The sequence below is a fragment of the Panicum hallii genome, chromosome 1, assembly GCF_002211085.1.
Source record: "Panicum hallii strain FIL2 chromosome 1, PHallii_v3.1, whole genome shotgun sequence".
NCBI classification, from domain to species: domain Eukaryota; kingdom Viridiplantae; phylum Streptophyta; class Magnoliopsida; order Poales; family Poaceae; genus Panicum; species Panicum hallii.
In genome coordinates this window covers 57996415-58020862 of record NC_038042.1, presented here as the reverse complement: position 1 = coordinate 58020862, position 24448 = coordinate 57996415, and the positions used below count along the sequence as shown (strand labels likewise).

General features: G+C 45.2%; 2 protein-coding genes and 2 long non-coding RNA genes across 4 annotated transcripts; 2 read left to right on the top strand and 2 right to left on the bottom strand.

Moving 5' to 3' along the window:
- The first annotated feature begins 6563 nt into the window (after positions 1-6563).
- LOC112888442 lies at positions 6564-10173 on the top strand. Its single transcript, XR_003227816.1, has 2 exons — positions 6564-6888; positions 7392-10173. It is a non-coding gene; the product is annotated as an uncharacterized LOC112888442 (long non-coding RNA).
- Positions 10174-11250: 1077 nt separating this feature from the next.
- LOC112888446 lies at positions 11251-14773 on the bottom strand. The gene is made up of 2 exons (XR_003227818.1): positions 14494-14773; positions 11251-14232 (listed from the first exon to the last, which is right to left on the bottom strand). It is a non-coding gene; the product is annotated as an uncharacterized LOC112888446 (long non-coding RNA).
- Positions 14774-16757: 1984 nt separating this feature from the next.
- On the bottom strand, positions 16758-17804 carry LOC112899098 (protein STRICTOSIDINE SYNTHASE-LIKE 10-like). The gene has a single exon (XM_025967435.1). It carries the CDS (start codon positions 17802-17804, stop codon positions 16758-16760), a length of 1047 nt encoding a protein of 348 aa, XP_025823220.1.
- A 1328-nt stretch (positions 17805-19132) lies between these two features.
- Positions 19133-20499, top strand: LOC112899091 (RNA polymerase II C-terminal domain phosphatase-like 4). Its single transcript, XM_025967424.1, has one exon. It carries the CDS (start codon positions 19133-19135, stop codon positions 20444-20446), a length of 1314 nt encoding a protein of 437 aa, XP_025823209.1. The 3' UTR covers positions 20447-20499.
- The last annotated feature ends 3949 nt before the right edge of the window (positions 20500-24448 follow it).

Genomic DNA, 24448 nt, shown 5'->3' with positions numbered 1-24448 from the left:
ATGAATGAAAGAACTACTAGGTCTTGTGAGTCTATTGCAAGAAGTGTCAAAGAAAAGGTCCAATCTGTTTATTCCATACAACAAGTCATGGCCCTAGTCAAGGATTGTGGTGCTATTCCGGGGACAAATGAGCATTTCATTGCAACAATCATTTTTACAAAAAAGGTTGAGAGGGAGATGTTCATGACATTAGAGAATCGAGAGGAGAGATTTGAGTGGCTGTCCAAGAAATATGAGTGGATGGCTAAACACTGAGTAGTAGTTTATATGCATTTCTTTCATTTGCAATGTTGGACGCAATGTTGGACTTGTAATAAATTTACGATTGATAAGTTGTTATTTGTATTATTTTCTTTCATTCTTCTAAGTAATGTGTTCTTTTCATGGTGCATTCTCTAACAGATTTATATGTTGTTCTTTTAATTTGTACAATATAAAGTGCTATTTGTATGAATTTCTTTCATTCTTCTAAATAATGTGTTGTTTCTTTTTATGGTGCACAGATTTATGGATTCTACTAATTCAGATGATAACTCAGAGGATGATGCTGATTTGGATGATGATGACATTTTGAAATCTCTGACAGTGGTACGTGCTGCTCAAAATAATATGTTTTCTACTGCTCTACTTGCTGCCAATTACTATATGACATATTTTGACAAGAATGAGCCTAGAACATTTGGTCAAAGTGGCTATAGTTGGATGATGGATGTGTTGAGGATAGGAGGTAGTCATAAGATGTTTAGAATGGATGCTACATTGTTTTACAAGTTGCATAATTTGCTGGTAACTAGGTATGGCCTTCAATCTTCTATTCATATGAGCTCAATGGAATCACTTGCTCTGTTTTTAACAATTCTTGGTCAAGGATGGTCTTTTAGTGGATTGACAAATGTATTCAAGCATTCAAATGAGACTATGAGTAGAAAATTTGAAGAGGTATTAAATTGTGTAGTGGCTATGGCTAAAGAGTACATAAAACCACTTGATCCGAACTTCTCTACTACACATACTACGATCAGTAGTGATAGTAGGATGATGCCGTATTTCAAAGATTGTATTGGTGCATTGGATGGCATTCATATTTCATCAACACCACCTCCAAAAGATCTCATCCGATTCATTGGTAGAAGTGGAAAACCAACTCAAAATGTTATGGCTGTGGTTGATTTTGACTTGAGGTTCACATATGCATCAATTGGACAGCCCGGGTCTATGAGCAAGATAGGGAAAATTTCCCTCATCCCCCTTTAGGTATGAACTGCAAAATGCTCGTAACTATTGACTGTTATATATAGCTGAATATCTAATGGTACTAATAATTTTTTGACATATTTATTGTAGGAAAATACTACCTTGTCGATGCAGGATATCCAAACCGTCCCGGATACTTGGCTCCTTACAAAGGACAGAGGTACCATGTTCTCGATTGGAGAAGAGGACCGGCACCTAGTGGTGAGCAAGAGCTTTTTAATGATTTGCATGCTCGCATCCGCAACGTGGTTGAACGGACTTTTGGTGTGTGGAAAATGAAGTGGAGGATCCTTCTTAAGATGCCGTCTTACCCACTCGAGAAGCAAATGATGATTATAGCGGCTTCCATGTGTCTACACAATTTCATTCGTGAGAACAGTGCAACGGATAAAGATTTCCGCAAGTGTGACAGGAATGTTGATTATGTGCCTACTATACCGCAGAGATATGCTAGATATCAACCTTCTCAAAGTGCATCAGATACATCAACTCCACATGCTAGCACTCGAAGCATGGACAGATTTCGGGATGACCTTGCGAGGGAAATTTATTTGGCTAGATCATCATAAATTTGCTTTGTAGTCTTTGCTTTTAATGATATGATCTTGTTTGGACTAGACTGTTTGTAAGTATTTTTATTTGGGTTCAGATTACTAGTATACTTAGCATGGCACAAATAACTACTCATACTTGGGCTTTATACTTGGCCTGGCACAAATTCCTTTATAATGTGTTGCTGGAACAAGCTAGCAGAACCGTTCTGCTACTCATGTTTGGAACAAGGTGGCATAAATTCCTTTATACTTGCTGGAACAAGCTAGTATAACTACTCATATTTGGAACAAGCTAGCAGAACCTGGAACAAGCTAGCAGAACCTGGAACAAACTTGTTGTTAATATGTGATAACACAGGTATTTATTTGCTAAAATATAAGAGAAGCTATTTTTTATCCAAACAGTTTTGATTAGCTTTAGCTTCACCGTAAAACCAGCTTTGGCAATAAAGCTAGAGCCAAAGCTGTTTCAAGTGAAGCCAAAACCCCACCAAACAGACCCTTAGTTGGGGAAAATACTACTACAGAATACAGAACTAAAGATGGATCTAACTGCAAAGATCCAACAGTCACAGGCCACAGGAGGACTGAGATTTCACTGCTACGGGGGAAGGAGCTGTTGCCTTGGTCGCGATCGATCACATCCATCGGGGATAGGATAGGAAGGAAGCTGCTGTCAAGTCATCAGGTGAGGTGATCGATTCCCGTTGTCGCGCCGCGCGCTTGGCCAGCCACATTTGACCGCCACGGGCAAAAGACCTCACCTTCCGCTCCGTTCCAGCAGCTTGCCAAGAGGTTCTTCTACGGTGAAATCGGCCAACAACTACTGAAGCGGCTGTAGGTTTTTCCATTCGTGACAGGGAAAGATGACGAGGTTGAGGCGCAGGTGACGACGGGAGAGTATCGGGCGAGTTTCTTCTGGAGGCCAGGGATCAGAATTCAGAAAATCGCGAGCGAGATTTCAGCCTCGGGGCATCGGAACAAGAACAAAGCGGTGGTTGAGAAATGACAGCAAGAGCCAAAGGCAAAAGCAGCAGCAGCGCAACAGCCATCTCATGATCATGGCCTACTCCTCGGCAGCTGTGTCTGGATGCTGCAGGCTGCCGGAGCAGAGGCTCGGCAGATGCTGCCACGGCTCGGACAAGACAAAACACGAGCACCCTCTGCGCGCTGCCGCTGCTTCGCTAGTTCGCTCGCAGGACCTGCGAAGCGGCGACTTCCTTTGTCCTATCTATCTTCCCTCCAATTGTCAGATGGATCTGCTGACTCGTTCGTCACAACTGTAAAGCTGCTTGCTGCCTGTCACTCATGCCAACACGTCCCGGGTCAAATGGATATGCTACGTACTATCTGTCACGGTCTCATGACGCATGCCTGCCTCGGAACCATGACTTGATTTTCCTCGAGAGAGCGAGAGCGAGAGGATCAGAAGAAAAGAAACGTGCGTGTACGCTTCTGCCTCTGGTTTCCATTGTCGTATGCTAACATGTGTAATTGCTCTTATAAGCAAAAATTAATTCGGTGGTAATGCAGAGGCATGGCAATTCTGGAATAGCCACGGAACTGATCTTTAGTCGCCCTGTTCATGGTCCGGCTTTGCCGGTTTCTTGCGGGTTTGTAACCCAAGCCGGCAGATACGTGTCTGGTCCGGGGTGGGTCGGCTCTGAGCAGGTTGCTGCCGGCTTAAAATTTTTTTGGGTTGGGAGTTGGGTTGGTCCGGATGGTTCGAACGGTTTGCACGAGTTGCATTTGCATAGTTCTCTTTTTATAAGTATAGGTTGCATAGTTTGCTTCGCAGATACCCACGCCAATCCTACCTATGCATTAACGCTTCACCATTACACACAGTTTGCTTTGGGAAATAAATCCAACAGTTGCTTATCTTAATCTTGTGCCCCATAACTGATTAACCAAAAACAAAAGGAAAAGAACGAGTTCATGATTAACCAATAAACGGAAGATTCGTGAACAGAAACTAACGTTACTATCAGAACGATAGGAGAAAAATTAACATTGCAGCAATCCCTTGGAAGCCGGTCCAAGACCTAAGAAAAAACATAGTGATAGAGTTAGCAACATCATGACTTTCAGACATACTTGCATGAAAATATTATGCTTCCAAAGCAGTCAAATCTGACACAATAAATGGAAAAGAAATTTAAATATCACAATCATTCTAAAATAATTCAGACAGAGAACATGAAATGGTAGCATACATTCATCTAATGAGTTTTCACAGCAAATTCAGCACATGTGAAAATTGTTCCCTCTTAACAGGTAACACAGGAATATAGTAAAAAATTGCTATTCTTGAGGACTATAGTACAATAAATAATCTCTAATGCAGCAGGTGTTAAACAATGATAATGGACATGCAAGCGCTTTGCGACAATCTTCAACATTGAAAGAATGCTTCAATGTTCCTTGGTTCTTCCTTTACAAGTCCTGACCCAATATTTGTCCATGAGTTGATCTATCACGAGCATATACTTGTCCACAATATTTGCATGTTGTGATAAGACCCTCAATCCTGTATCAAAATGGTTCCAGACTCAACGCTTTTGCTTCTCTTTGAGTGGAAGGAGACGACCCTATCTATATATATGCATCGATCTTTGAGTGGAAGAGTCTTTGCTTTAGACTGATTATTATGCAAACTACTACGTTTGGTAAATCCTTTTCACCAAAGGAAAATAGTGGCGAGAGAGTGAGAGCTATTTTGGTTCCAGTAGGAAAAATACGGTCAATTTGTATGCCGAATAGGTATTGAATTCTTGCATCCTAATTCCTAAAAATGCTATCGATATATATGGTCGCTCCAAAGATGGAAGAAGCAAAGAGCAATCTGGTCAAGTAATCGCCACATAAAAAGTAATCCATAAAGCCACAATATTCAGGGTATCCCGGCCCACGTCTCCTCCAGGACCAGGAGTCATCATGCCCTTGACATTGTTTAGGCAGGATAACTATCTTCTTCATCAGCTAGCAATGCAAATTGAAGTGCGGTTCTAATGGATCCAAGGTTCGTTCTATATCTCCTATAAAGTGACAGAGTACTAACTACCACATGCTTATCTATGACAACTTACTAGCAGTGACAATCGAAGAGGTTCTTATGCCTTTATTTAGGGGGGCCTAGCCCGACGACTCAACTCCAGATTCCTCGATGAAAAAAGCATGGGTGACAAATGCCTCACGACCAATGGCTAAGCTGAGCCAGAAAGAGACCTGTTAATTACAGTCTTCCTCTCTAGCTAGCTTATTCCCTGTCAACTTTAGATCTGATAAGAAAGAAGTTAAACAAATATATATATATATATGCTTTATCAAATTAAAGGCAAGAAATTTTACCATACCATATCTACCCGAAAAAAGTAATGCATCGCTCTCAACGCTTTTCGCTAGCAATTGGCATGCAGATAAAGCCGCAAATACAACCAAGGGCCGTGGTTGCCCTCTGATGGAGACCTGGACGCTGCGAGGATAAAATAAAATAAACACTCGAGAGACATCAGAAATCGACACCAGCCGGGCGGAATCCCCCCGTGTAGCATTAGATAGATGTCGTAGTAATGATGCGCTAATTGTATACTGGATGGCCAAAGCCCAAAAGGGAGTCGAGGCCGACTAGATTAGGAAATGTTTTTTGGGCCCTGCTGGAAGATGCACCAGCCAACATATATATATTCCTCGATCTTGATGGAGGAGGAGGAGGAGGAGGAGGAGGTGCGGAAGTAGTGGCGGTTTCTGCATTAACTGCGTTCGTGCGTGCGTGTCCAATTAGATCTCCTCTAATGGCCCACGGATTAGTTTAAAGCTCCAAGGCGCTGCTTGTTGCAGAGGTAAAGCCTAGCAAGGAGAAAATAATTAAGCGAGAATTTTGCTGGATCCCCATCATCAGTCACAATCACGCTTCATTCTTTTCTCTGTCAAGTAGTAGCACTTGGCTTAAGCTGAACAAAGTTGCGCAAGTAGATCAGTATCCCAAACAAAAGGCTGGATAGCAAAGTACTATTACTAGTAGTAGCCTTTGAGAAAGAAGTTTGACAGCGGCAAAAGGAGGTCGGACAAAAGAAAATGTTTTGCCCAAAGAACTATTTCGGATTTCTCGACAAAAAAATAGTATGCATGACAAAGACATTATACAACTAAAAAGAGTTGAGCAGAAAGAGACTTAGGTCAAAGACCTTACAACTCTAAACTTGGTCAAGGTTAGACAGCTGTGATTTAGAACAAAATTAAAATGAACAATAATTTGAACAGAGGAGTAGCCGAAAGGGAAAATATTTTTTTATGCTTTTTTTTACCTCTTATTAAAGAATAGAAACAAAATTAAAAATAAAAAAGTATTGGGTTTTTAAAGAAAGCTCAATAGAATATAAAAAAATGAGAAAGCGTTCAGTTGCCTAAATTTAAGATATGAAACTATTTCGCTTTCCAAATATTATTATTATTATTAAAAATATAGCAATATGCAAAGGAGAATGACTTAATAATTAAAGAAAGAAAATGAATGGCAAAAGAGAGTAAATAATTACTGTCATCGTCCATCAAGACGGCCCGAGCGCATTGCGGGCTATGTAACATGGGCAAACAGGCCGGAACATGGCCAGCAATGCACGGCCCAAGTACGGCACGGTGTATCGGGCCATGGTTGGGCCACTAGTGTGGCACCGCTTGCCGGCCCGGGAGCACAGCTCACCCCCTTTCCCCACCCCACGCCGCCTCACCCAAATTGCCCCAAACGGCCAACCCTATTCCCCTCATTTTCCCCTCCCGGCTCCGCGCGTTGATCCCTCCTGCATTGTCGCCGCCGCTCCCCTCCGCCGAGCTCGACGGCGGTCGGCAGCCCCTCCTCTCCCCTCCCGCCCTCGCCCTCGCCTTCACCTGGCGCCGGTATCACCGCCGTGGCAACCTGCACTGCGCAGCCCGTGCCTACTGGGAGTTCATGGTTCCGTTCCTTTCTCTCTGTCTCTCTACTCTTGGTCTTCCTACTTCCATTCCTGCCGGCGACGACTGGGCGAGCGTCGGCGCTATTCGGCCTTCGCCGGGCCCTTTGCCGGCGACGAGTACCCACCAGGTATGCCCTCCCCTTCTTCGAAATGGAGCAGCCGAAACCCTAATATAAGCTATCTGGTGTCGGACCTACTGGCTTCGATTTTGTTTGCAAAAATTGTCGGGTGTTCTGCCCCTGATCTGCTCCCACGTCTTCTGTTGGTCCACCCCTGTTCTGCAGCATAGATAGCACCTTCACAAACCTGAATAGTTAATGGTTCGGGTCTATAACTGCTCCAATTTTGTTGCTAGGAGATGATAAGTTCCAGTGATTACTGTATGGCATGAGTCGATAGTGTTTAATCCAGTCCTTGCTTCAATTTGAATTGCCCTGCTCATGCTTTAATATTACCTTTCATGCATTTGAATTTTGGTGTGCACATTCAAATGAGAACATACTAGCACTGGAGCTTTGCTTACCATTGTGGAAGTTTTTCCATTTTTTCCATTGCTATTTTGCTTTCACTAAATATGACATATTAACCTTTTTAGAGGTGTTTAATTATTTCTATAAATGTGACAATACAGTGGGATTGAGTGGTGATGGAAACAACTGACTACATTGATGCAACATGGAGATAGTATGTAACCATTTCTTTCTTAGTCTTGTATGTTCAATGCCAACAAGGAATTAAGGATAGCGTACAAGTCAATATCATTGTTGAAATGTTTATCTGGAGCAGGACATTGCATTAATTTTATGGACCTGGCTTAGTATATTGATTTATTGATATATATATTTATCCAACAGACACAGTGTTAGATATAGCCATTAAGATAAATGTTTATGTTTAGGCTCCAGGAGACATTTCTTTTGTATAACCATTGTACACTAATTCGTTTATACCATCTGCACTTATGTGACTAGCTAGTTTCCCAAAATTGGCACCCTCCAAGTTTTGAACACAGCCAAAACATTAAAAGAAGCCCTTAGCTGCAAGTAATCAAATTTGTAAACTTTTGTGCCAGTGATCTTCTATTTGTGTATGAGCCATGTTATTTGTACGATGGAAATGAAGTCCCACAATGTGTGCCTAATGTAAATATTTACATGATTTAATTTGAAGTCTTTTTGTGTTTTAGGAAATGGTTGCATTCCTTTATTTGAAGCTTTGACAGGTGATATTTTTACCTCATGATCCTCATCCTTACAGAGTTACAGTGCATGGTACTACGTGGGTTGAATGGTCAATATCTTGTGATGTCACTCAGCTATACTGATTGCTTGGGGAATTGGTTATTTACTACACCTACCCCCATCCTTGCGTCTAGCAGAAATTTTTTTCACCACACTTGAGTCTGTTGTTGCTCATGCAGGAGATTTGGCAACGATTAGAGCACCATCCTTACTAATGGTAGTGCTTAAAAGTAAAAAAGGCATGATGATACGGCTAATATATATGCAATGATCCATCCTCTATAGTGAGGCATAGAGCTGTTCTACAGTTTTCTACTATATGTTTGTCCTGCTATTTTCAGTTCTTTCCTTGAAAAACTGAAGCTGTATCGGCAGGATATTTAATAAATCAGTGCTGGTACAATACAGACCATCAGGGCATTAGCTGATATGCCCCTAATGACCCACAAATGGTTAATCGTTTAGTACATTTGATATCATGAACTAACAAAATAGTTGTGCTTCATTTATGTTATCGTCATGGTATCTTTTCTTTTTGAATTTAGATTGCCCCAAACTTTTCTCATGATTTAAGGAAATGTTGTATTATACTATCAATTTGTACTGTCGTAGTATCTGAGAAGCCTCTTATCCGTAGTATCTGAGACTAACAGGCATATAAAGTGCATACTGCATAGTATCCCTTTGATGAGCTGCATCATGGAAGGCAATAGAAGTAAATACCTTTTAACCTGCACCATCCTGATCAAGTACTGCCAAATTATTGTAGTTGCACAACTCTCCCAGATGCTTCCATATTAAGTGCTAGACTCCTAGAAACTAGAAATAATTTATGGATTTTTTTTGTTGCCTGGTTAGAGTCGTCATCAAGCACAGTGTAGAAATTGTGCTTTTCTCCCATTTATCGAATTCTCAACAAAACTTGACAAAAAACCAGGTGGCTCCTAACTTGAATCACGGTTGTCAAAACTGAAAATTCAATGGTATTCTGACATTGCAGCTGGTGTACTTCCTGTTGTGCTATTTCAGACACCGACACAAATAGAAGACTTTTGCCCTGTAGATAGAATACCACTACATTAAATTCCATTTAACTTTCACTTTGAGGCACACTTTCAACCATTCCCGAAAGTGATGAGGCCAGCTAATGCATTTTGCAGAATGCGGCGTTCTCTTGTTAATCATCTGTTTGAAAAGAAAAGAGTTCAATGTGAGGCATTGAAACTGAAAAAAAAAATATAGTGCTTACTGCTCCTAATGTGATTCTCACTCTTAAATTCAAATTCAAATAATTTAAATGATGACATTGATTATTTTAAACCTCTTTTGGATAATGCTTGATTCAGATGTGGCCTCCTAGGCTACTTAATTGCTTGCCTGCACCTGCATTCTGAGGTATGTGTCCTAATCTGCAATCATGGTAAAATACTCTTTTAGTATTTTCTGTAGCAGCATAGGTTTGGTATTGGTCTGTAACTCTATTGCAATCCCTTTCTAAGTTCGAACCTAGTGCATTCTAATTATCACCTAATCTGCAATCGTTGTAAAATATTGTTTCAGTGTTTTCTGTAGCAGCATATGTTTGGTATTGCCCAAATCATTATTAAGAACTACTTGCTGAAAAGAAAACAGGTACTAACCCTAGTTCATACCTGTTTTCGTTTCAGCAAGTAGTGCTTACTAGTGATTTGGGCACCCAGAATCATTTACACGTGCAAGTGTCCACAGTGATAAAGATGCTTATCCATTTTCCATCTATGTTTTGATATTTGGTGCTATGTCACCACCACCATGTTTCTGATTTGGACGTATCATACCTTCTGAACTTTTGTTTCTTAGTTGTATGCACTATGCAGCATATATATTTATCTGTTTTATCTCTTGCAGCTAAGGAAAGAACAAGATCAGAAGTTCCATCTTTTATTTACACAGATCATAAGTTCCATCTTTTATTTACACTCTACGATAGTAAATCTTCTGTAACATGTTGTATGCTTCTTGTATAAGTAGGTTAATGATATTGTATTAATGGGGCTGTTGTATTGTATGGTACTAATGGGACTGTTATATCATACGGCACAAATGTGACAGTTATATCGTACGGCACTAATGGGATTGTTGATCGATCATTTTTGGGTTAATGTTATGGCGTCATTGATAGGGGGAACTCAAGCTTTACTATGTGTATGTGTGTATTCTTGTACTAGACTCCATCAGGATTCATTTACAATTTATTTGGTAACCATTTTTTTACGTTGAAGTACAAATCCATTCGGTGCTACGGTAAACATTTGCAATTGCTAACTTAGGCTGCCAAACTATGATGGACCTGCAAAGTGGGACTACATATGGGCCTCGTTGGACGTCGCTGGAGTGGCTTTGTACTTAATTGGGCCCTTTTGGGACTGACGTCGCACTAAATTGGGACCCTACGTTGGCCCAGCAATCCTTCTCCACGGAACCTTTTCTTAGGCCCTACCTTTGCATTTAAATGGGCCAGATGAGCCTTTAGTGGGCTGCCTTTGAAGTGTAATGGGCCTCTATTGGCCAGTATTGCTCCTAAATGGGCCTAGGCGAGAGCATTGCGCTATAATGGGCTTCTATCGGGCCGTCATTTCTGCTAAATGGGCCTCTGTTGGGCCATATTTTCTACTAAATGGGTCTCTTTTGGGCTGACTTTCCAGTTGAATGGGTCTCTGCTGGGCTGCAATTTCTGCGAGACGGGCCCTTGTTGGGCTGGTATTAGGTCACACCGTTGCTTAAATGGGCCCTTGTTGGGCTGATATTCTGGCCGTCGATGCTTGAATGGGCCCTTGTTGGGCTGATATTCAGGCCATCGATGCTTAACCTGCCCTTGTTGGGCTGATATTCAGGCCATCGATGCTTAACCGGCCCTTGTTGGGCTGGTATTGGGGCCAAACCGATGCTTAAATGGCTCCTTGTTGGACTGTTATTGAGGCCTAATCGATGCTTAAATGGGCACTTGTTGGGTTGGCATTCAGGTTGAATCGTTGCTTAAATGGGCCCCAATTTGGCTTTTTTTTGCCGGTTCCGTGACTGAGTTTAAGCGGGCCGGACCGTGCTGCGTCACTTGGGCCTTTGCTGGGCCGCCGAAGTGCTAAATTAGGCCTTTGTTGGTCCATGAGACCTGTTTTGGGCCCCCGTCCGCGTAAGGGGTTGTGCTCGGGGCAGTTGTACATACATGGGCCTCTATTAGGCCATCATTGCATCTATTAAGCAGGCTATGTGTACGTACAGTAACCAACATTATCAACCTGTCTGTTTTCAGTAACATGAAACATTATCAGGTTTTGCTCAATATGATTACTAGGGAGGAAAAAAAGGGTTTGGAAAGGCCAGCGCAGGAACAGATCCTGACCATGTGCTTCGATACATAGTAAAAGAACATCACTAACGTTAGCGGAGTATATGAAAGTCTTGCTGCTACGCACGCAACTAGTAAATAGGATATTGTTGAAAACAGAATAATCCACTGAAACTGTCACTCATTATGCCACCTGCGAAAAAGAAAATCACCGGGGACAAATGGAGAAATGCACCCATCAAAGCATGCAAGTATATGTTAGGAAGAAAAGGCCACAATTTGCACACTAGATAATAAATATGCTGGATGAATTAACAGGCCATTATTATCATAATTAGAAAGCAAAAGCTCGATCGCCATGTTGAATAGAGATAATAAAAGAACTCCTCTAGGCTAATATTAGGTTTCTGAAAATAAATACCACCAATTTTAGTCATATTACCTACAAGAAGACCAAGGATTGGTGTTCTCGTATAAATGGTATGTGGCCCAGCAGATACACTTTCGACATGAACAGAAACTATCCTGCTATAGAATTCTACTCATGTAATGTGGCAATGTTTTGGACTAAGAAATTTCGAGCAAAGATGTGCAAATAGTTGATGAAGGCAAGTTAATTAAAGATCATGACAACATGATTACAAAACATGTCTAATATCAGAATGCAAAACACAAATTCATTCCAGTCAGCTTCTGAATAATCATATCAGAAACTGGTTGGAGAATGACAGAAAGTTGGGTAAAGGTTACAGCAAAAGAATATGCAAGCATAGCACAGAAATATCTTGGTTGCAGCAAAAGTGTCGATTTTGCAAGAAGCTGACGTGATGGTGAAGTATTGACGCTGAATTAATTAATATTATGTCCATTTAATCTTAACACTCGAATGTAGAGCAATGTCCAAAGTTTGAAAGTTTGACTAATTGCAGACAACAATAGTCCCCACAGGGTGCAGGCAGATAGAGACAATTATAAGGGAAACTGGCAAAAAAAAAATACAACCCTCCTATTACTTGGCCCTGAGTTGTGTTTATAGTCCAAGATATACATGCCCACGACTATTGGAAAAGTTATTTTTAGAAAAAATAGGCATGCCACATACACAACTCACTAAGCAGGAACCACTATATGGCTTAAAGGCGGTGAATCATAAATGATGAAAAACTCTACACACCAGCTTTGCCAGTATATCATATCTTTTTATATCTAGCAACAAGCGTCAGAGTCAATATCCAAGTAGTAGCGGAAGCTGTCCTACTGTCTACCATCACAAATTAGTGTAGGTTTGAACATGCGTTCGGTCTCCAAAACATAATTTGTTCAATGTTTTCTACTGTTAATCCTAAGGAAAGTCATAATACAAGAACCATTTCCAAAACAAATAAATTCACCGCTTCTATATTGTTAACTGGAATATCCATGAAATGCAATTAACCAAAGTTAATTAGTTCATGGCTTGCTAACCAAAATATTCATAAGAAACTATTATCCGATGGTGGGGGCTGTCACCCATTCATCATGTCAACATTAAAACAGTTATTACATCATCACTATACATGCATTAAGATGACTCGCCATCTAAAACAGAGCTAAACCTTTCATTCATATTCAAAACCATCAATTAATTACAAGACACTTTGTTTCGTGTAACAATGCTATAGCTTACCTCCAAATTCCAAAGGTCGAGTAGTTAACAATTAAGTTTTCCAAATTTTTATTCTGTTTATACTATTAACAGTCACATAAACAGTGGTCAAATAACTTTAATCACCGAAGCAGCTACAAATGGATCATGCATACAAAAATGGAGTTGAGTCACATGTGTTCTATGTTTTCTGTCAAGTTTCGGTCCTAACACTAAGAATAGAGCATAAACAGGACCATTAACACCAGACAGTAAGCAAATAGTAGACAGTGATCAAGCTTTTACTTAATTCAAGCAGCATTGACCAAGACAAGTTTTCACCTTGTCATACAAGGGATAAGAATTAATGCATGTTTTCAATAAATTAAACCTTGAACGAAAGAAAACTAGAAACCTAAAGCAAAGCACAGAATACTAAGCAAGATGCAAAGACAGTAGAAGCTCTCAGCGGTAAACTTACAATGAATCGAAAATATCAGCGGTAAAAAAAATCCACCAGAAAAAAGGGACATCGTTCAATGGAATTCAAAGTAAACATGAAACAAGCTCACATGTATTATGCAAATTATCTTGAGATCTGGCAGAGGCGTGCGTGCGCGCGCGCACACACAGCTTGACACTAACCTGTCCGGAAGCACAAGCTCCTGGGCACTTGCCTGTTCCTCTCCAAGGCTTGGTGTTGCTTTCAAGACCATTTCTCCTAGAAAAGTCTTGTTAAATTCATAGAAATATTAATAAGGACCTGCAAAACCATCATAACACAACCTAAGCAGTTCAAAGGATGTGAAAGTCAATTGGGATTTGGGAACAAGACGAGGAAGGTGCAAATGATGGAATGTCCATTCCCTTTTCAGTTGGTGCGAAGCTGTGACTCATAAATTTGCTGTTCTTGCCTTCTTGCTCACCTTTTCTGCATATACTAAGGGGCATCTGACATTCGTCAAACAATGATAATAATATTATGGTATTAAGATGTTACTATATCTGTGTGACATAATAAGGAAACTTTACTGTGCACCAAGGTTCTGAAGAATTAAACATAGCTACTTATTTGATGCAAATTAGAAAAGGAGGAGATAAAAACTAGCATATCCCAAACAGTGCTGTGAATATTCAGCGCGTAACATTCCCAGCAAAACGGGCTGGCCATCGTTCCTTGGAAACCAAAGAAACCATGAAACAATCTCACCTGAGTTCTGCAAATATAGCAAGCGATCCCCTAATCAGGCTCCTCCTCTGCACCATTCAGTTCTCAGGAATCCTAGAATCAGGGGGGAATGAAGCAGTTCAGAAAAGGTAGAGACAGTATGGTCCCAATAGAAGCGGCGTCGGAAATGGTTGGAGACGGTGGCCTTGGCGACGCGCCAGCACACGAGAGGGGATCAAGGCCCGGTGCGGGGAAGCGGATGACAAAGGGAACAACGCGGTTTCGGACTCCCCAATTTCTACGGTTCCCTCGTCTCCCGCGGCGCGACAAGCAAAATCAGGTCAGAGCTCGATAGGGGCAGGAAGGATTCCGTACCAAATTAGGGTAGCCGCGCCGCTAGTGACGACACCGGAGCCGGTGGTCGCCGAGTCAACGGAAAGGGCCCCCATCCCTCCTGCCTCCGCCTTCGCAGTCTCCAACTCCCCATCCGCCCCCGACCCACACCGCCCTACGCGGATCTGCTCGATCACCACGGGGACGCGGGTAGGAGCAGATGGAGGCGTTGCGCAGGGTAGGGCTAGTCGCGTGGCCGCCACGCGGGGAGCAATGGGGAATTCGAAATCGGGAAGACGACGGCGCGTGCTCGGCATGTGCAGTCTGGCTAAGCTCTTGCATGTGGCATACTCGATCTGCAGCCGTCCGAGAACGATCCAGCGGCTCATGTTTGCTGCGAAGGAACAGCTCGGCAGCCGGCACCCACGGACCACGGTCACGCGGCGGCCGTTGTTAACTAGTACTACTCCTAATCAAGTGAGCATTTAGTGCCTGGACAAGTTCACCGGTAGTAATTATTCGACTAAAATACATGGTCGGTCCTCGAATTAGCTCGAAATGTTATACCAATCTCTAAATTTATAAAATGCATATTCATATTTCCAAATTTGTTAATTGCTTCGTGTAAGATCCAAATTATAGTTACTTGTGTTAAATTACATTGTGTGGCTGCTGATTGAGTATTAAGATGGACCTAATATGTGGAGCCCACATGTCTGGTCCACCAATAGCCACACACCGCCGGAAGCTCGCCGACAAGCACCATGGTTTGCAGGAGTGGGGGGACATCGGGCTCTTGGCGGCCGAGGAGTGGGAGGTCGTGAATATGGACGAAGCTGCGGTCCGCCTTGTCCAGTAGCGACCAGAATTGCTTGGGAGACCACTCGCCGCCGCCGGAGCTTGAGCTCAAAATCCGGCCAACTCCGACCATCTCCTTCCAGTCCATCGCACCCATGGCATCTTCACCACGTTAGCTTCCCCATTCACCGCACCTATGCCCACGCTGGCCACTCCCTCACCAGGGATTTCAAATCTTAGGGTCGCCATTACCTCCATTGCTCCGAGCTAGCACCTCACCGCCAACCTCCACTTTCCTGGCTTTGTTCTTCCCAACAAACCGTCAAAATCGGTCGTTGGTGAGCTCCTAACGCCCATGCTCTTGCGTCCTCTCCGCGTTCTCCTCCATAGCACCCGGAACGCGGCCGTACCACCATGGCCAGGCCGATCTGGCGCCGCCGCTCGTTGCCGTCCTGCCCTGATCTCACGATGGCGGCGGCGACCTAGTCTCCCGTGCCCCGTGCGTGCGCCGCCGGGTACCAGCTGCCGAGCTCGGAGGCTGCCGCGCCCACAGAAGAGGAGAAGATGGCCGCGCCGGTCGTGACGGCGCCGGAGGCATGAGAGAGAGCGCACGCAGTGGGGAGAAGAGAGACATGCCGGACATACGGGTCCCACGTGTTAGGTCCACACCAATCAGCCTACCACTTAGACACATTTAATGGAAACTATAGAGATTTGGATCTTACAAGTTCGGGGAGGTGATAGTATTTTGGGAGTTCAGAGACCGGCGTGACACTCCGAGCGAAGATCGGGAGCCGGTGGTGTATTTGACTCTAATTATTTTGTCATGATGATTCACAGAAAATACTTTGCCACTCCAGTGACTGCGATCAGCGAAAGCATCATTCAAACTAATCTCTCCCCTCAACTCTTGGACAACCATGTCGTTGCGCAGGATCCGGGTCCATCAGAACGGGGATCAAGCCAGCGCCTGGCCGCCTGGGAAACGAGAAAAGAGTTCGCGGCGACCTGAAAGACGTCGGAGGTTGGATAGAGTACCTTCCAGACTTGTACCCTTCAGATCATTAGTATAAGACTCAGTCAGGCCGTATTTTATCCGGAAAACAAATCAGACCATGGTGTGGAGGTTATTATTTCGATCGGTGCCAACTGATCTAGTGTCTTTCTGTCCTTGCGTGCAGAACTGTTCAGTCGTCAGTGACTCAGAAACAGGGTCTTCAGAAAATCCACATTCAGTTGTTAGTCACTAACGACGCAGTACACATTTTGTTTCGGTAAATAACTAAAAGTAGTATAAAGACATTGGTGCTCCACTATTCTAGGGAAGATTGCATGCTCTACTCTCGACAGTCGACACTACTCCATACAAACATGAATAGTCTCCTTACAAACCTAAGGGAAAATATTAGCAAATACTGTAGAAAACAAAAGATAAACATTGATAAACTAAAAACATAAATATAACTACATCATACGAACTATGATATGTCCATATGTATCTCTACTTCCTACACACTAACTACGACGACATACGGTAATTCCACGGAACCCATGTAAAGTTTGCCACCATCTCTTTCCACCACCTCCGTTGGCCTCACATTCTTGGATCCTCTCATCACCTGGATCACCTGTCCGCCGCTATTGATCCTCACAGCAAGCAAGTGACTGTCCGGTCCAAACGGCACTTCCATCTTCTCGCGATGTAGTGCCACCCAAAACCCGCCTTTGCCATCGGCCCTCACATTATCAGGATACCCCGGTAGATCGGCTAACGGCTCTGAGGTGCCTGCCTTGGGACCCTTGATCCAATGCCTCATCAACTTGCATGGTCCAGTAAGTGCGACGACAAGGTGTGTCCGATCGGCGCTAATGGCGAGGCCATTAGGATAGGTGATACCGGATTGCAAAACGGTGACACGGTTCGTTTTCGGATCGTACTTCATGAGGCGGCCCGTCGAGTCACCGGTGGCAGTGACCCTCTCGTGCTGCGATCGCGGGTACTTCATGCTGCTGTCCGTAAAGAATACTTCTCCGGTGACTTGATCGACGTCGACGCCGTTGGTGAAGCGGAGCGGCACGCCGTCGGCCTTCGTGGCCAGCACCGTTGCCTCGCCGCCGCCCGGGCCAACACGCATCAGCCCCTTGTATGCGTCAGCGATGTAAAGGTTGCCGGAGTCGTAGTGGAACCGCAGGCCCAACGGACGGCCGCACTTGCTCTCGGTGAGTTCCGCCGGCCGAATCCTGGACGCGGTGCAGGCCTTGGCGCTGTAACCCGGGCTGTACGCGTAGGTCGACCAGCCGCGCGCCTGCCCGTTCCACTTCAACACGCGGCCGTCGGAGACGCCGCTGTACGGCCCGGCGCCGGTGCCGTCGAAGGCGACGCTCTCCGGGCCGCGCAGCAGTGATCCGCGCAGGTTGAGGTGCTGGCTCCGGCTGCCGTCGATGGTGGCCGTTTCGCGAACGTGGCGCGCTGTGCATGGCAGGAGCAGCGACAGGACGGCGAGGCACGAGATGAGGAGCGCCAGGGGAAGCTTCGCCCCCGTCCTGATCCCCATGATGGCTGCTTCTTGTTCTTGCGTTGGTTGGCTACAAGCTACGGTTGGATCGATGGAAAGGAACGCAGGGTGGACTTGCTTTTATAGCGGCTTGCGTTGGATCGGTTGTCCGACTCGGTGATACGGTCTTGCAGCCGTGTCGGATTCGGAACAGCCATGTCGTTTGGTCGTAATCCTACTAGTGGCGACTCGACCCACTGTTCCGATACGTATACGGATGAATCGCCAGGTACCTCTGCTCATGCGCCCGTCGCTGCTGACCTCACGAGACCGCCGTCTTGGTGCTTGGCAAGGAAATCACGAGGTTTTTTTAAATAAAAGAAATCATGGGCTGCTCATCTACACGGGCGGCAGCAAGTTCTTGGAATCCCTTTTCGGCTTTTGGCCAGCGTGTCCTCCGAATGACCACGTTTGGTCTGGGTTCCAGTAACAAGGGGCCGTGTTGGTCTTCGCGACGAGTTAAATTGTTGAAATGCTAATCTACCAATCTGTTGGAGATTTCAGATGAAACGGTGAGGTCAATTAGCATGTCTTTGTGCGGTGAGCGTATCTGACAACTGAGCAACTTCGGTGCATGTAATCGTTTTCTTTTTTCTGAATGTGCTCCATGCCTCCATTACCATCCGCCTGTCCACGCTTCCAGCTTATCCATCAACGCATTTTGTGATGCAAAAGGCCATTTGTCCTCTTGACATATACAGTCCAAAGTAAATATAAAGAAAATCCTTTCGGCAAAAGTCGCAATGATGTGAGTTTTATCAACTTTTAGTTCATCCAAACCTCGTCCCAAGTTATTTTCGAAGGCCTTTCTTTGGGCTCGCTTCTAGGCTCGCTGTAAAAAGAGGACAAACAGTAGAAGATGACCTTCATTGTGTTTTTCGCTTTTTTATATGGTTATAATAATGAAAAACTTTACGCATCTGCGGTTGATGCAGGGGCAGTGGTAATTTTGTTCCTTGATTTCGATTTTTTTTAAAAAAAATACATGTGACACATGGCAAAACTTCCAATACAAGCTGGTGGTCATGGGGAGTCCAGGTGGGCTGTTTTCTACTGGGCCTTAACTACAAATCTACAAACGAAAGTTGGGCCGCATCGGTGCCAGCTGGTAACAGCCCGCGTCCATCCGAGCGGCTTGCCTTGGCTTCCACGGAAGGCGGCAGCCGTAACAAAATGGCACGGCCGCCGGCTCCAAAATCCAAATGCCCGCGCCAATTTCATTTGGGCATTCTGACCCCGACTCCCCTCACCAGTAACCCCGGCCGTTGCCGGATCCCCACCCCCACCTTCCCGACCACCGGTCGCCGGGAGGATCCGTTCCCGCAGCCATGAGCGAGATGAAGCAAGGAGGAGACGGAAACACCGCCCCGCGCTGCCCCCCGCACCCTGGATTCGTCCGTGGGCTCTGCTTCCTGTGCGGGGTGAAGGAGGAGGACGCGGAAGGAGGTGCTCCCGAACTCGCCATTGAGGAGAACGAGATGGTGGAGCAAGGAGGAAGCGAAGCCGCCGCCGCGCGCTGCCCCCCGCACCCTGGATTCGTCCGTGGGGTCTGCTCCGTGTGCGGGGCGAAGGAGGAGGACGCGGGAGGAAGCGCCTCCAGACTCGCTGTTGGCGTTGGGTACACACAGAGGGGGCGACAGGTGCTGCCGGCTTCGGCGACGACGAGCATCCCGCGCGCGACCAACCTGGCGACCCTCCTGCGCACGAGGAAGCTGACCCTCATCCTGGACCTGGATCACACGCTGCTCAACTCGACGGGGATCAACGACTTCTCCCCCATGGAGGAGCGCAACGGATTCACGTCGAACACCATGGGTGACCCCGGCATGGGCCTCTTCCGATTGGACACCTATGGCGTTCCCGTGCTCACCAAGCTGCGGCCGTTCGCGCGAGGCTTCCTGGAGCAGGCGAGCGCCATGTTCGAGATGCACGTGTACACCCTAGCAGGTCGGGATTACGCGAGGGCGGCCGTCCAGCTGCTGGACCCGGACGGCGTCTACTTCGGCGCGAGGATCGTGTCGAGCGCGGAGTCTAGCCGGTGGGACATGAAGAGCCTCGACGTCGTCCCCGGCACCGAGGTCGTCGCGGTGGTGATCCTCGACGATTCGGACGCAGTCTGGCCGGGGCACCAGGACAACCGGATCCTGATGGACAGATACCACTACTTCGCCTCCACCTGCAGGAAGTTCGGCTACAACATGAACTCCATGGCGGAGCTGAGCCGGGACGAGCGGGAACACGACGGCTCGCTGGCCGTGGTGCTCGAAGTCTTGAAGCGCGTCCACGAGGGCTTCTTCGACTCGGTCCTCGACGGCCACTTCTCGGACGTCAGGGAGGTGATCAGGGAGGTGCGGCGCCAGGTGCTGCTCGGGTGCACGGTGGCGTTCAGCCGGTTGAACTATCTGCAGGACTTCGCCATGGACTCCCCCGTGTGGACGCTGGCCGAGAAGCTTGGCGCCGTCTGCAGGGTCGATGTCGACGAGACGGTCACCCATGTCGTCGCGGAGGATCCAGTGACCCGGAAGGCGCAGTGGGCGCGGGACCACAACAAGTTTCTTGTCAGCCCGGAATGGATCAAGGCGGCGAGTTTCCGGTGGCGCCGGCAGGACGAACAAGCCTTCCCGGTGACCCGTGGAAGTTGAACAGAGTCGTACGGCTTCCTACTGTGCGAATGGTATACTAAATCTTCGAGAATCGCGTGCTTCAGATTGTTGAGATTTGTGTGGCGCATTGATTCACTCGGCCCAAATTTTTGTTGGAAACGTTAGTACTAACCTGCTGTTACTGGATCACTTTCCAGTTTATTGGTCAGTTCAGTTCAGTTTATCAGGTGTTCAGAATTTGGAGTTAATTCAACTTTCCTACAAAACTTGATGTAGAAAATTCAGAATGCTCTCACAGAGAATAGTTGTTGCAGTTCCTTTGTCATCCAAAGATTCTGGTTGTATGATTTTTCTTCAATTTTTGCCTTAGAGATTATGCCAACCAACCATTCGCTGATTAATGTCACCGAAGAAAACTTCAGTTTACCTTTCAGCAATAGCTATGGTAAAATTGCTTACAAACGTCTCAAATTTTGGATCAAACAGGAACTGCTAAATTTGATCATACATTCTGAGCACTCCTATTGGGTATTTTGTTTGTGATTAGCCAATTATCTTTCTTTGAAATCGTGAAGTGTTTCTACCTTGTGCAGTCCGGAGCTTCAGAGTTTTATATTGCTTATAGTTGTAGGGATTTGCGGTGCTTCCAGCCGTAGTTAAATTGGATTTCCTCTGTTCTATTATGAACCGCCTGCATAAATTTTCTTTCAACAGCAAGCTAGCGCAATTGCCATTTGTGCCACTTACCAATTACCCTCCCTCAACAAAAAAAAGGCTACCAAATACGCCATGTGTCGTATTACGCAGAAAAACAGTTTAAAATGATGATACAAACAAACATAGTAGCAGATACTCAAAACTTCAGTGTTCAATCTTTCTTCAAAGTGCAGCGTTATATCATTTGAGATCAAATCATCATATATGGTACTACCAAAGCATGCACAAGAAAATTACTATCTGCAGTGCACTCACGATCGCTACCTTTTCTGATCTGTGTGACGGGCCATTCAATATTTCTAGCACAACAGGAAGTTATGGTATGCTAACAGGCAACAGCAAGTGAAGGAAAGATAAAAGAACTCAAAGATATGCAGCTCCGTAAACCCGCAACGGTTGTTTGTTCAGGTGTGATCGGTATCGCGCCACAATTCTCAAAAGAGATTTAAAAATATGTAAAAGACAATTAAAGAACAGAAATTGCTGCCATAGCCGTAGATTAAGAGAGTGTTTGGTTCACTGGGGTTTATTTTAAACCCTATTGTATCAAATACTTCAATATCCATTAAAAATTAAATATAATCTAATTATAAAACTAACTGAATAAGTTTAGGGCTTATTCATGAGATGAATCTATTAAGCCTAAGTAATCTATAATTAGCATATGTTTACTGTAGCATCACATGAGCTAATCACGTGCTAATTAGATTTAATAGATTCGTCTTACAAATAAGTCTAGGGATTATGGAATTTATTCTATCATTAGTCTACGTTTAATACTTTTAATTAGCATCAAACATCCGATGTGACGTGGCTTGATAAACCCTCAAGGATCCAAACACCCCTAAAATGGAGAAATCTTCTTTGATCACTGCAATGCGACGGTCTCGAAGATGGCCAGGCTATCACGACTTTGACCACCCCATCCCTCTGCGCATGTTTCAGCCGCTGTGACGTCAGCGGCAACTGCTTCACGACTTGCATAAGCGGCACGCGTTGTCTCGCCGCCGCTTCGCCGTCGGAGGGGGTGGAGGCGCTGCCCCCGGCGGGCGAGGACGGGGCCGAGGTGCCGTCCAGGGTGCCGTCGAACGGCGCCTCACAGAAGACCATCACGGGCACGTGAGCGGCGTTTATATGGACGAGCGCCCGTAGCTTTGCCGACTCCTTCCTGGCTCGGAAGCCGAGATCATCATGCTGGAGATGCGGAACAAGCAGAGCGTGTGGGAATTTTGGAGTCGGCGTTCTCGTGCGATGCACTACGCGTGCGGGTCGGTCCACCCGCTTCCACCACCGGACTCCGGTCTCTGGAGAATTCATATCGCCCGCGGCGGCGGCGGCGGACGGGAAGGGGAGGCCATGGTCGCCATGGAAGAGAACACGGGGAGGATTGCATGCGCTGGTGACAAAAAGGGAGTGTTAGTGTAACTGCCAAAAAAACATTTATATGAAACACTCCATTTTGGATCGCGATTAATAATCGTGATTCAAATAAAGAATTTATTATAAATGTATCTTAGGGTATTTATATAAAACATGCTGAGTTGGATCGCAATTAATAATCGCGATTCAAACTAGGGGGTTTAGTGAACAACTGTCATACAATATTTACATAAAACACCCTAAGTTAGGGACCCATCTGAAAGAATGTTTGCGGCGACCCACTCGCCCCGACGCCCCCTCCCTCGGGTCCCGGCGGCGGCTGCCATCGCCGCCCCTTGCACAGGGCGCGAGATGGCCAGCCTCGAGTGGCCCCGCCGTCGCCGTCGCCGTGCTCCGCGGCCACCGCGACACCGTCAACGCGCCTGCTTCCACCCCTCCCTCCCGCTTCTCTTCTCCGAGTACTCCACTCTCTCCCCGCTCCCCGAGCTCTCTCTAAAGTCTGAACCCCTTCCCGACCCCCCGCAGCGTCCTCGTGCTGCAAACACCTTCTTTTGGTGGTGCTCGTCCAGCGCGGCCGACGGGGAGCTCAGGGCCTGGGACACCGCGAGCCACCGCACCACCTCCTCCGTCTGGTTCTTAGCTGCCCCCCTCTGCTATGGTGGGTGGTTCGATTTCTGGCGATTTGATGTGATTGCGTGGGATTGTGAAGGGCTCACGCGGGGACGGCCGGGGTGTACTCGGTGGCTGCTGGCGCCAGATTCAGGGGATTCGAAAATTGTTGTGCCACGGGATGAATGTTCTTATCCATTCTTTTTAACTTCTTCTAGGAGGTCCCTTTAATAACAGCAAAGCAAGCACATACCATTTCTGCAAGATGTCACTTGTAAAAACTCCTCCTTTTACCCATCCACGAGATCGGGCTCAATCTGTTCAACTAGTGATGCAGAGCCACCAAGAGAAACCATAGAAGAAGAAAATACAGAATTCCATGTTGTAAATCCTACAGAAGGTCTCCAAGAACATGAAGAAGGTATTGTGCAATCACTCTTGTAAAGTCAGATAACTCTCTGTTGGTTCTTTCTTCATGGTTGACTTTATTATGTATTGGTTTACTAGGCATTACCTCTAGTGGACAAAACATGATGGCAATTGCTGGTCAAGAATCATCCCAGTTTTTACTCCATGACTATGTTACCTTTTGTGCAAACGTTGATCTGTCATATGAAGTTAGTACTGTAGAATACTTGGATGAGCTGATGCAATACAGCAAGCTGTCAGAACTTTTGTGTTATTTAATTTTTTACCATTATTTTTCATTTGGTAATTGAAAAAGAGAAAATCCGCAGGTTGAGCTTTGAGACATTACAAGAGCAAGGAAGATAATAAGCTTGCCCCAATCATCAAGTGTGAATACAAAAGATCACCCTACTAAGCAAAAAGGTCTGCTTTCAAGTTTCAATTTTCACCATTGTTGTTTTGTCTCATGAAAAAATGATTTACTGTCCTGTACTCTTCATCTGTGGAGCCTTCAGATATTGTACAATCCAAAAGGTAACCCATTGGTGATAGTACTAAGAGATGCATTAGTGAAAAGATTATATCGCTGACTTGGAGTATGATATTTCCTGATTTCTCCTTAATTTATCTGTTCGACTCTCTGTTTTCTTGACATTACTGTTCTAATAGAAGTACATATTAATTGAACCGCAAATAGAAATCTGGGAGCATATTTTGTTCTATGCACTTAGCTTTGGATTTCAGTTACATTGCATTGACCCAACTGCAGTAACATTAGTCACATTAGCCTTTTAAGTACAGTAACTAAGACCAACGAGTATCTAGTCCAATCTTGCTTGGAATGTAAATATGAATTCAAGCTCCTAAGAGAATAGCAGGATCGAAAATAATAGACTAAAAAAATACTAGAGGTACAAATCAAACTTC

What these genes read in the sequence shown, in the direction of transcription:
- LOC112899098 (XM_025967435.1), bottom strand. Translation starts at nt 17,804, where the DNA reads ATGGGGATCAGGACGGGGGCGAAGCTTCCCCTGGCGCTCCTCATCTCG.
- LOC112899091 (XM_025967424.1), top strand. Translation starts at nt 19,133, where the DNA reads ATGAGCGAGATGAAGCAAGGAGGAGACGGAAACACCGCCCCGCGCTGC.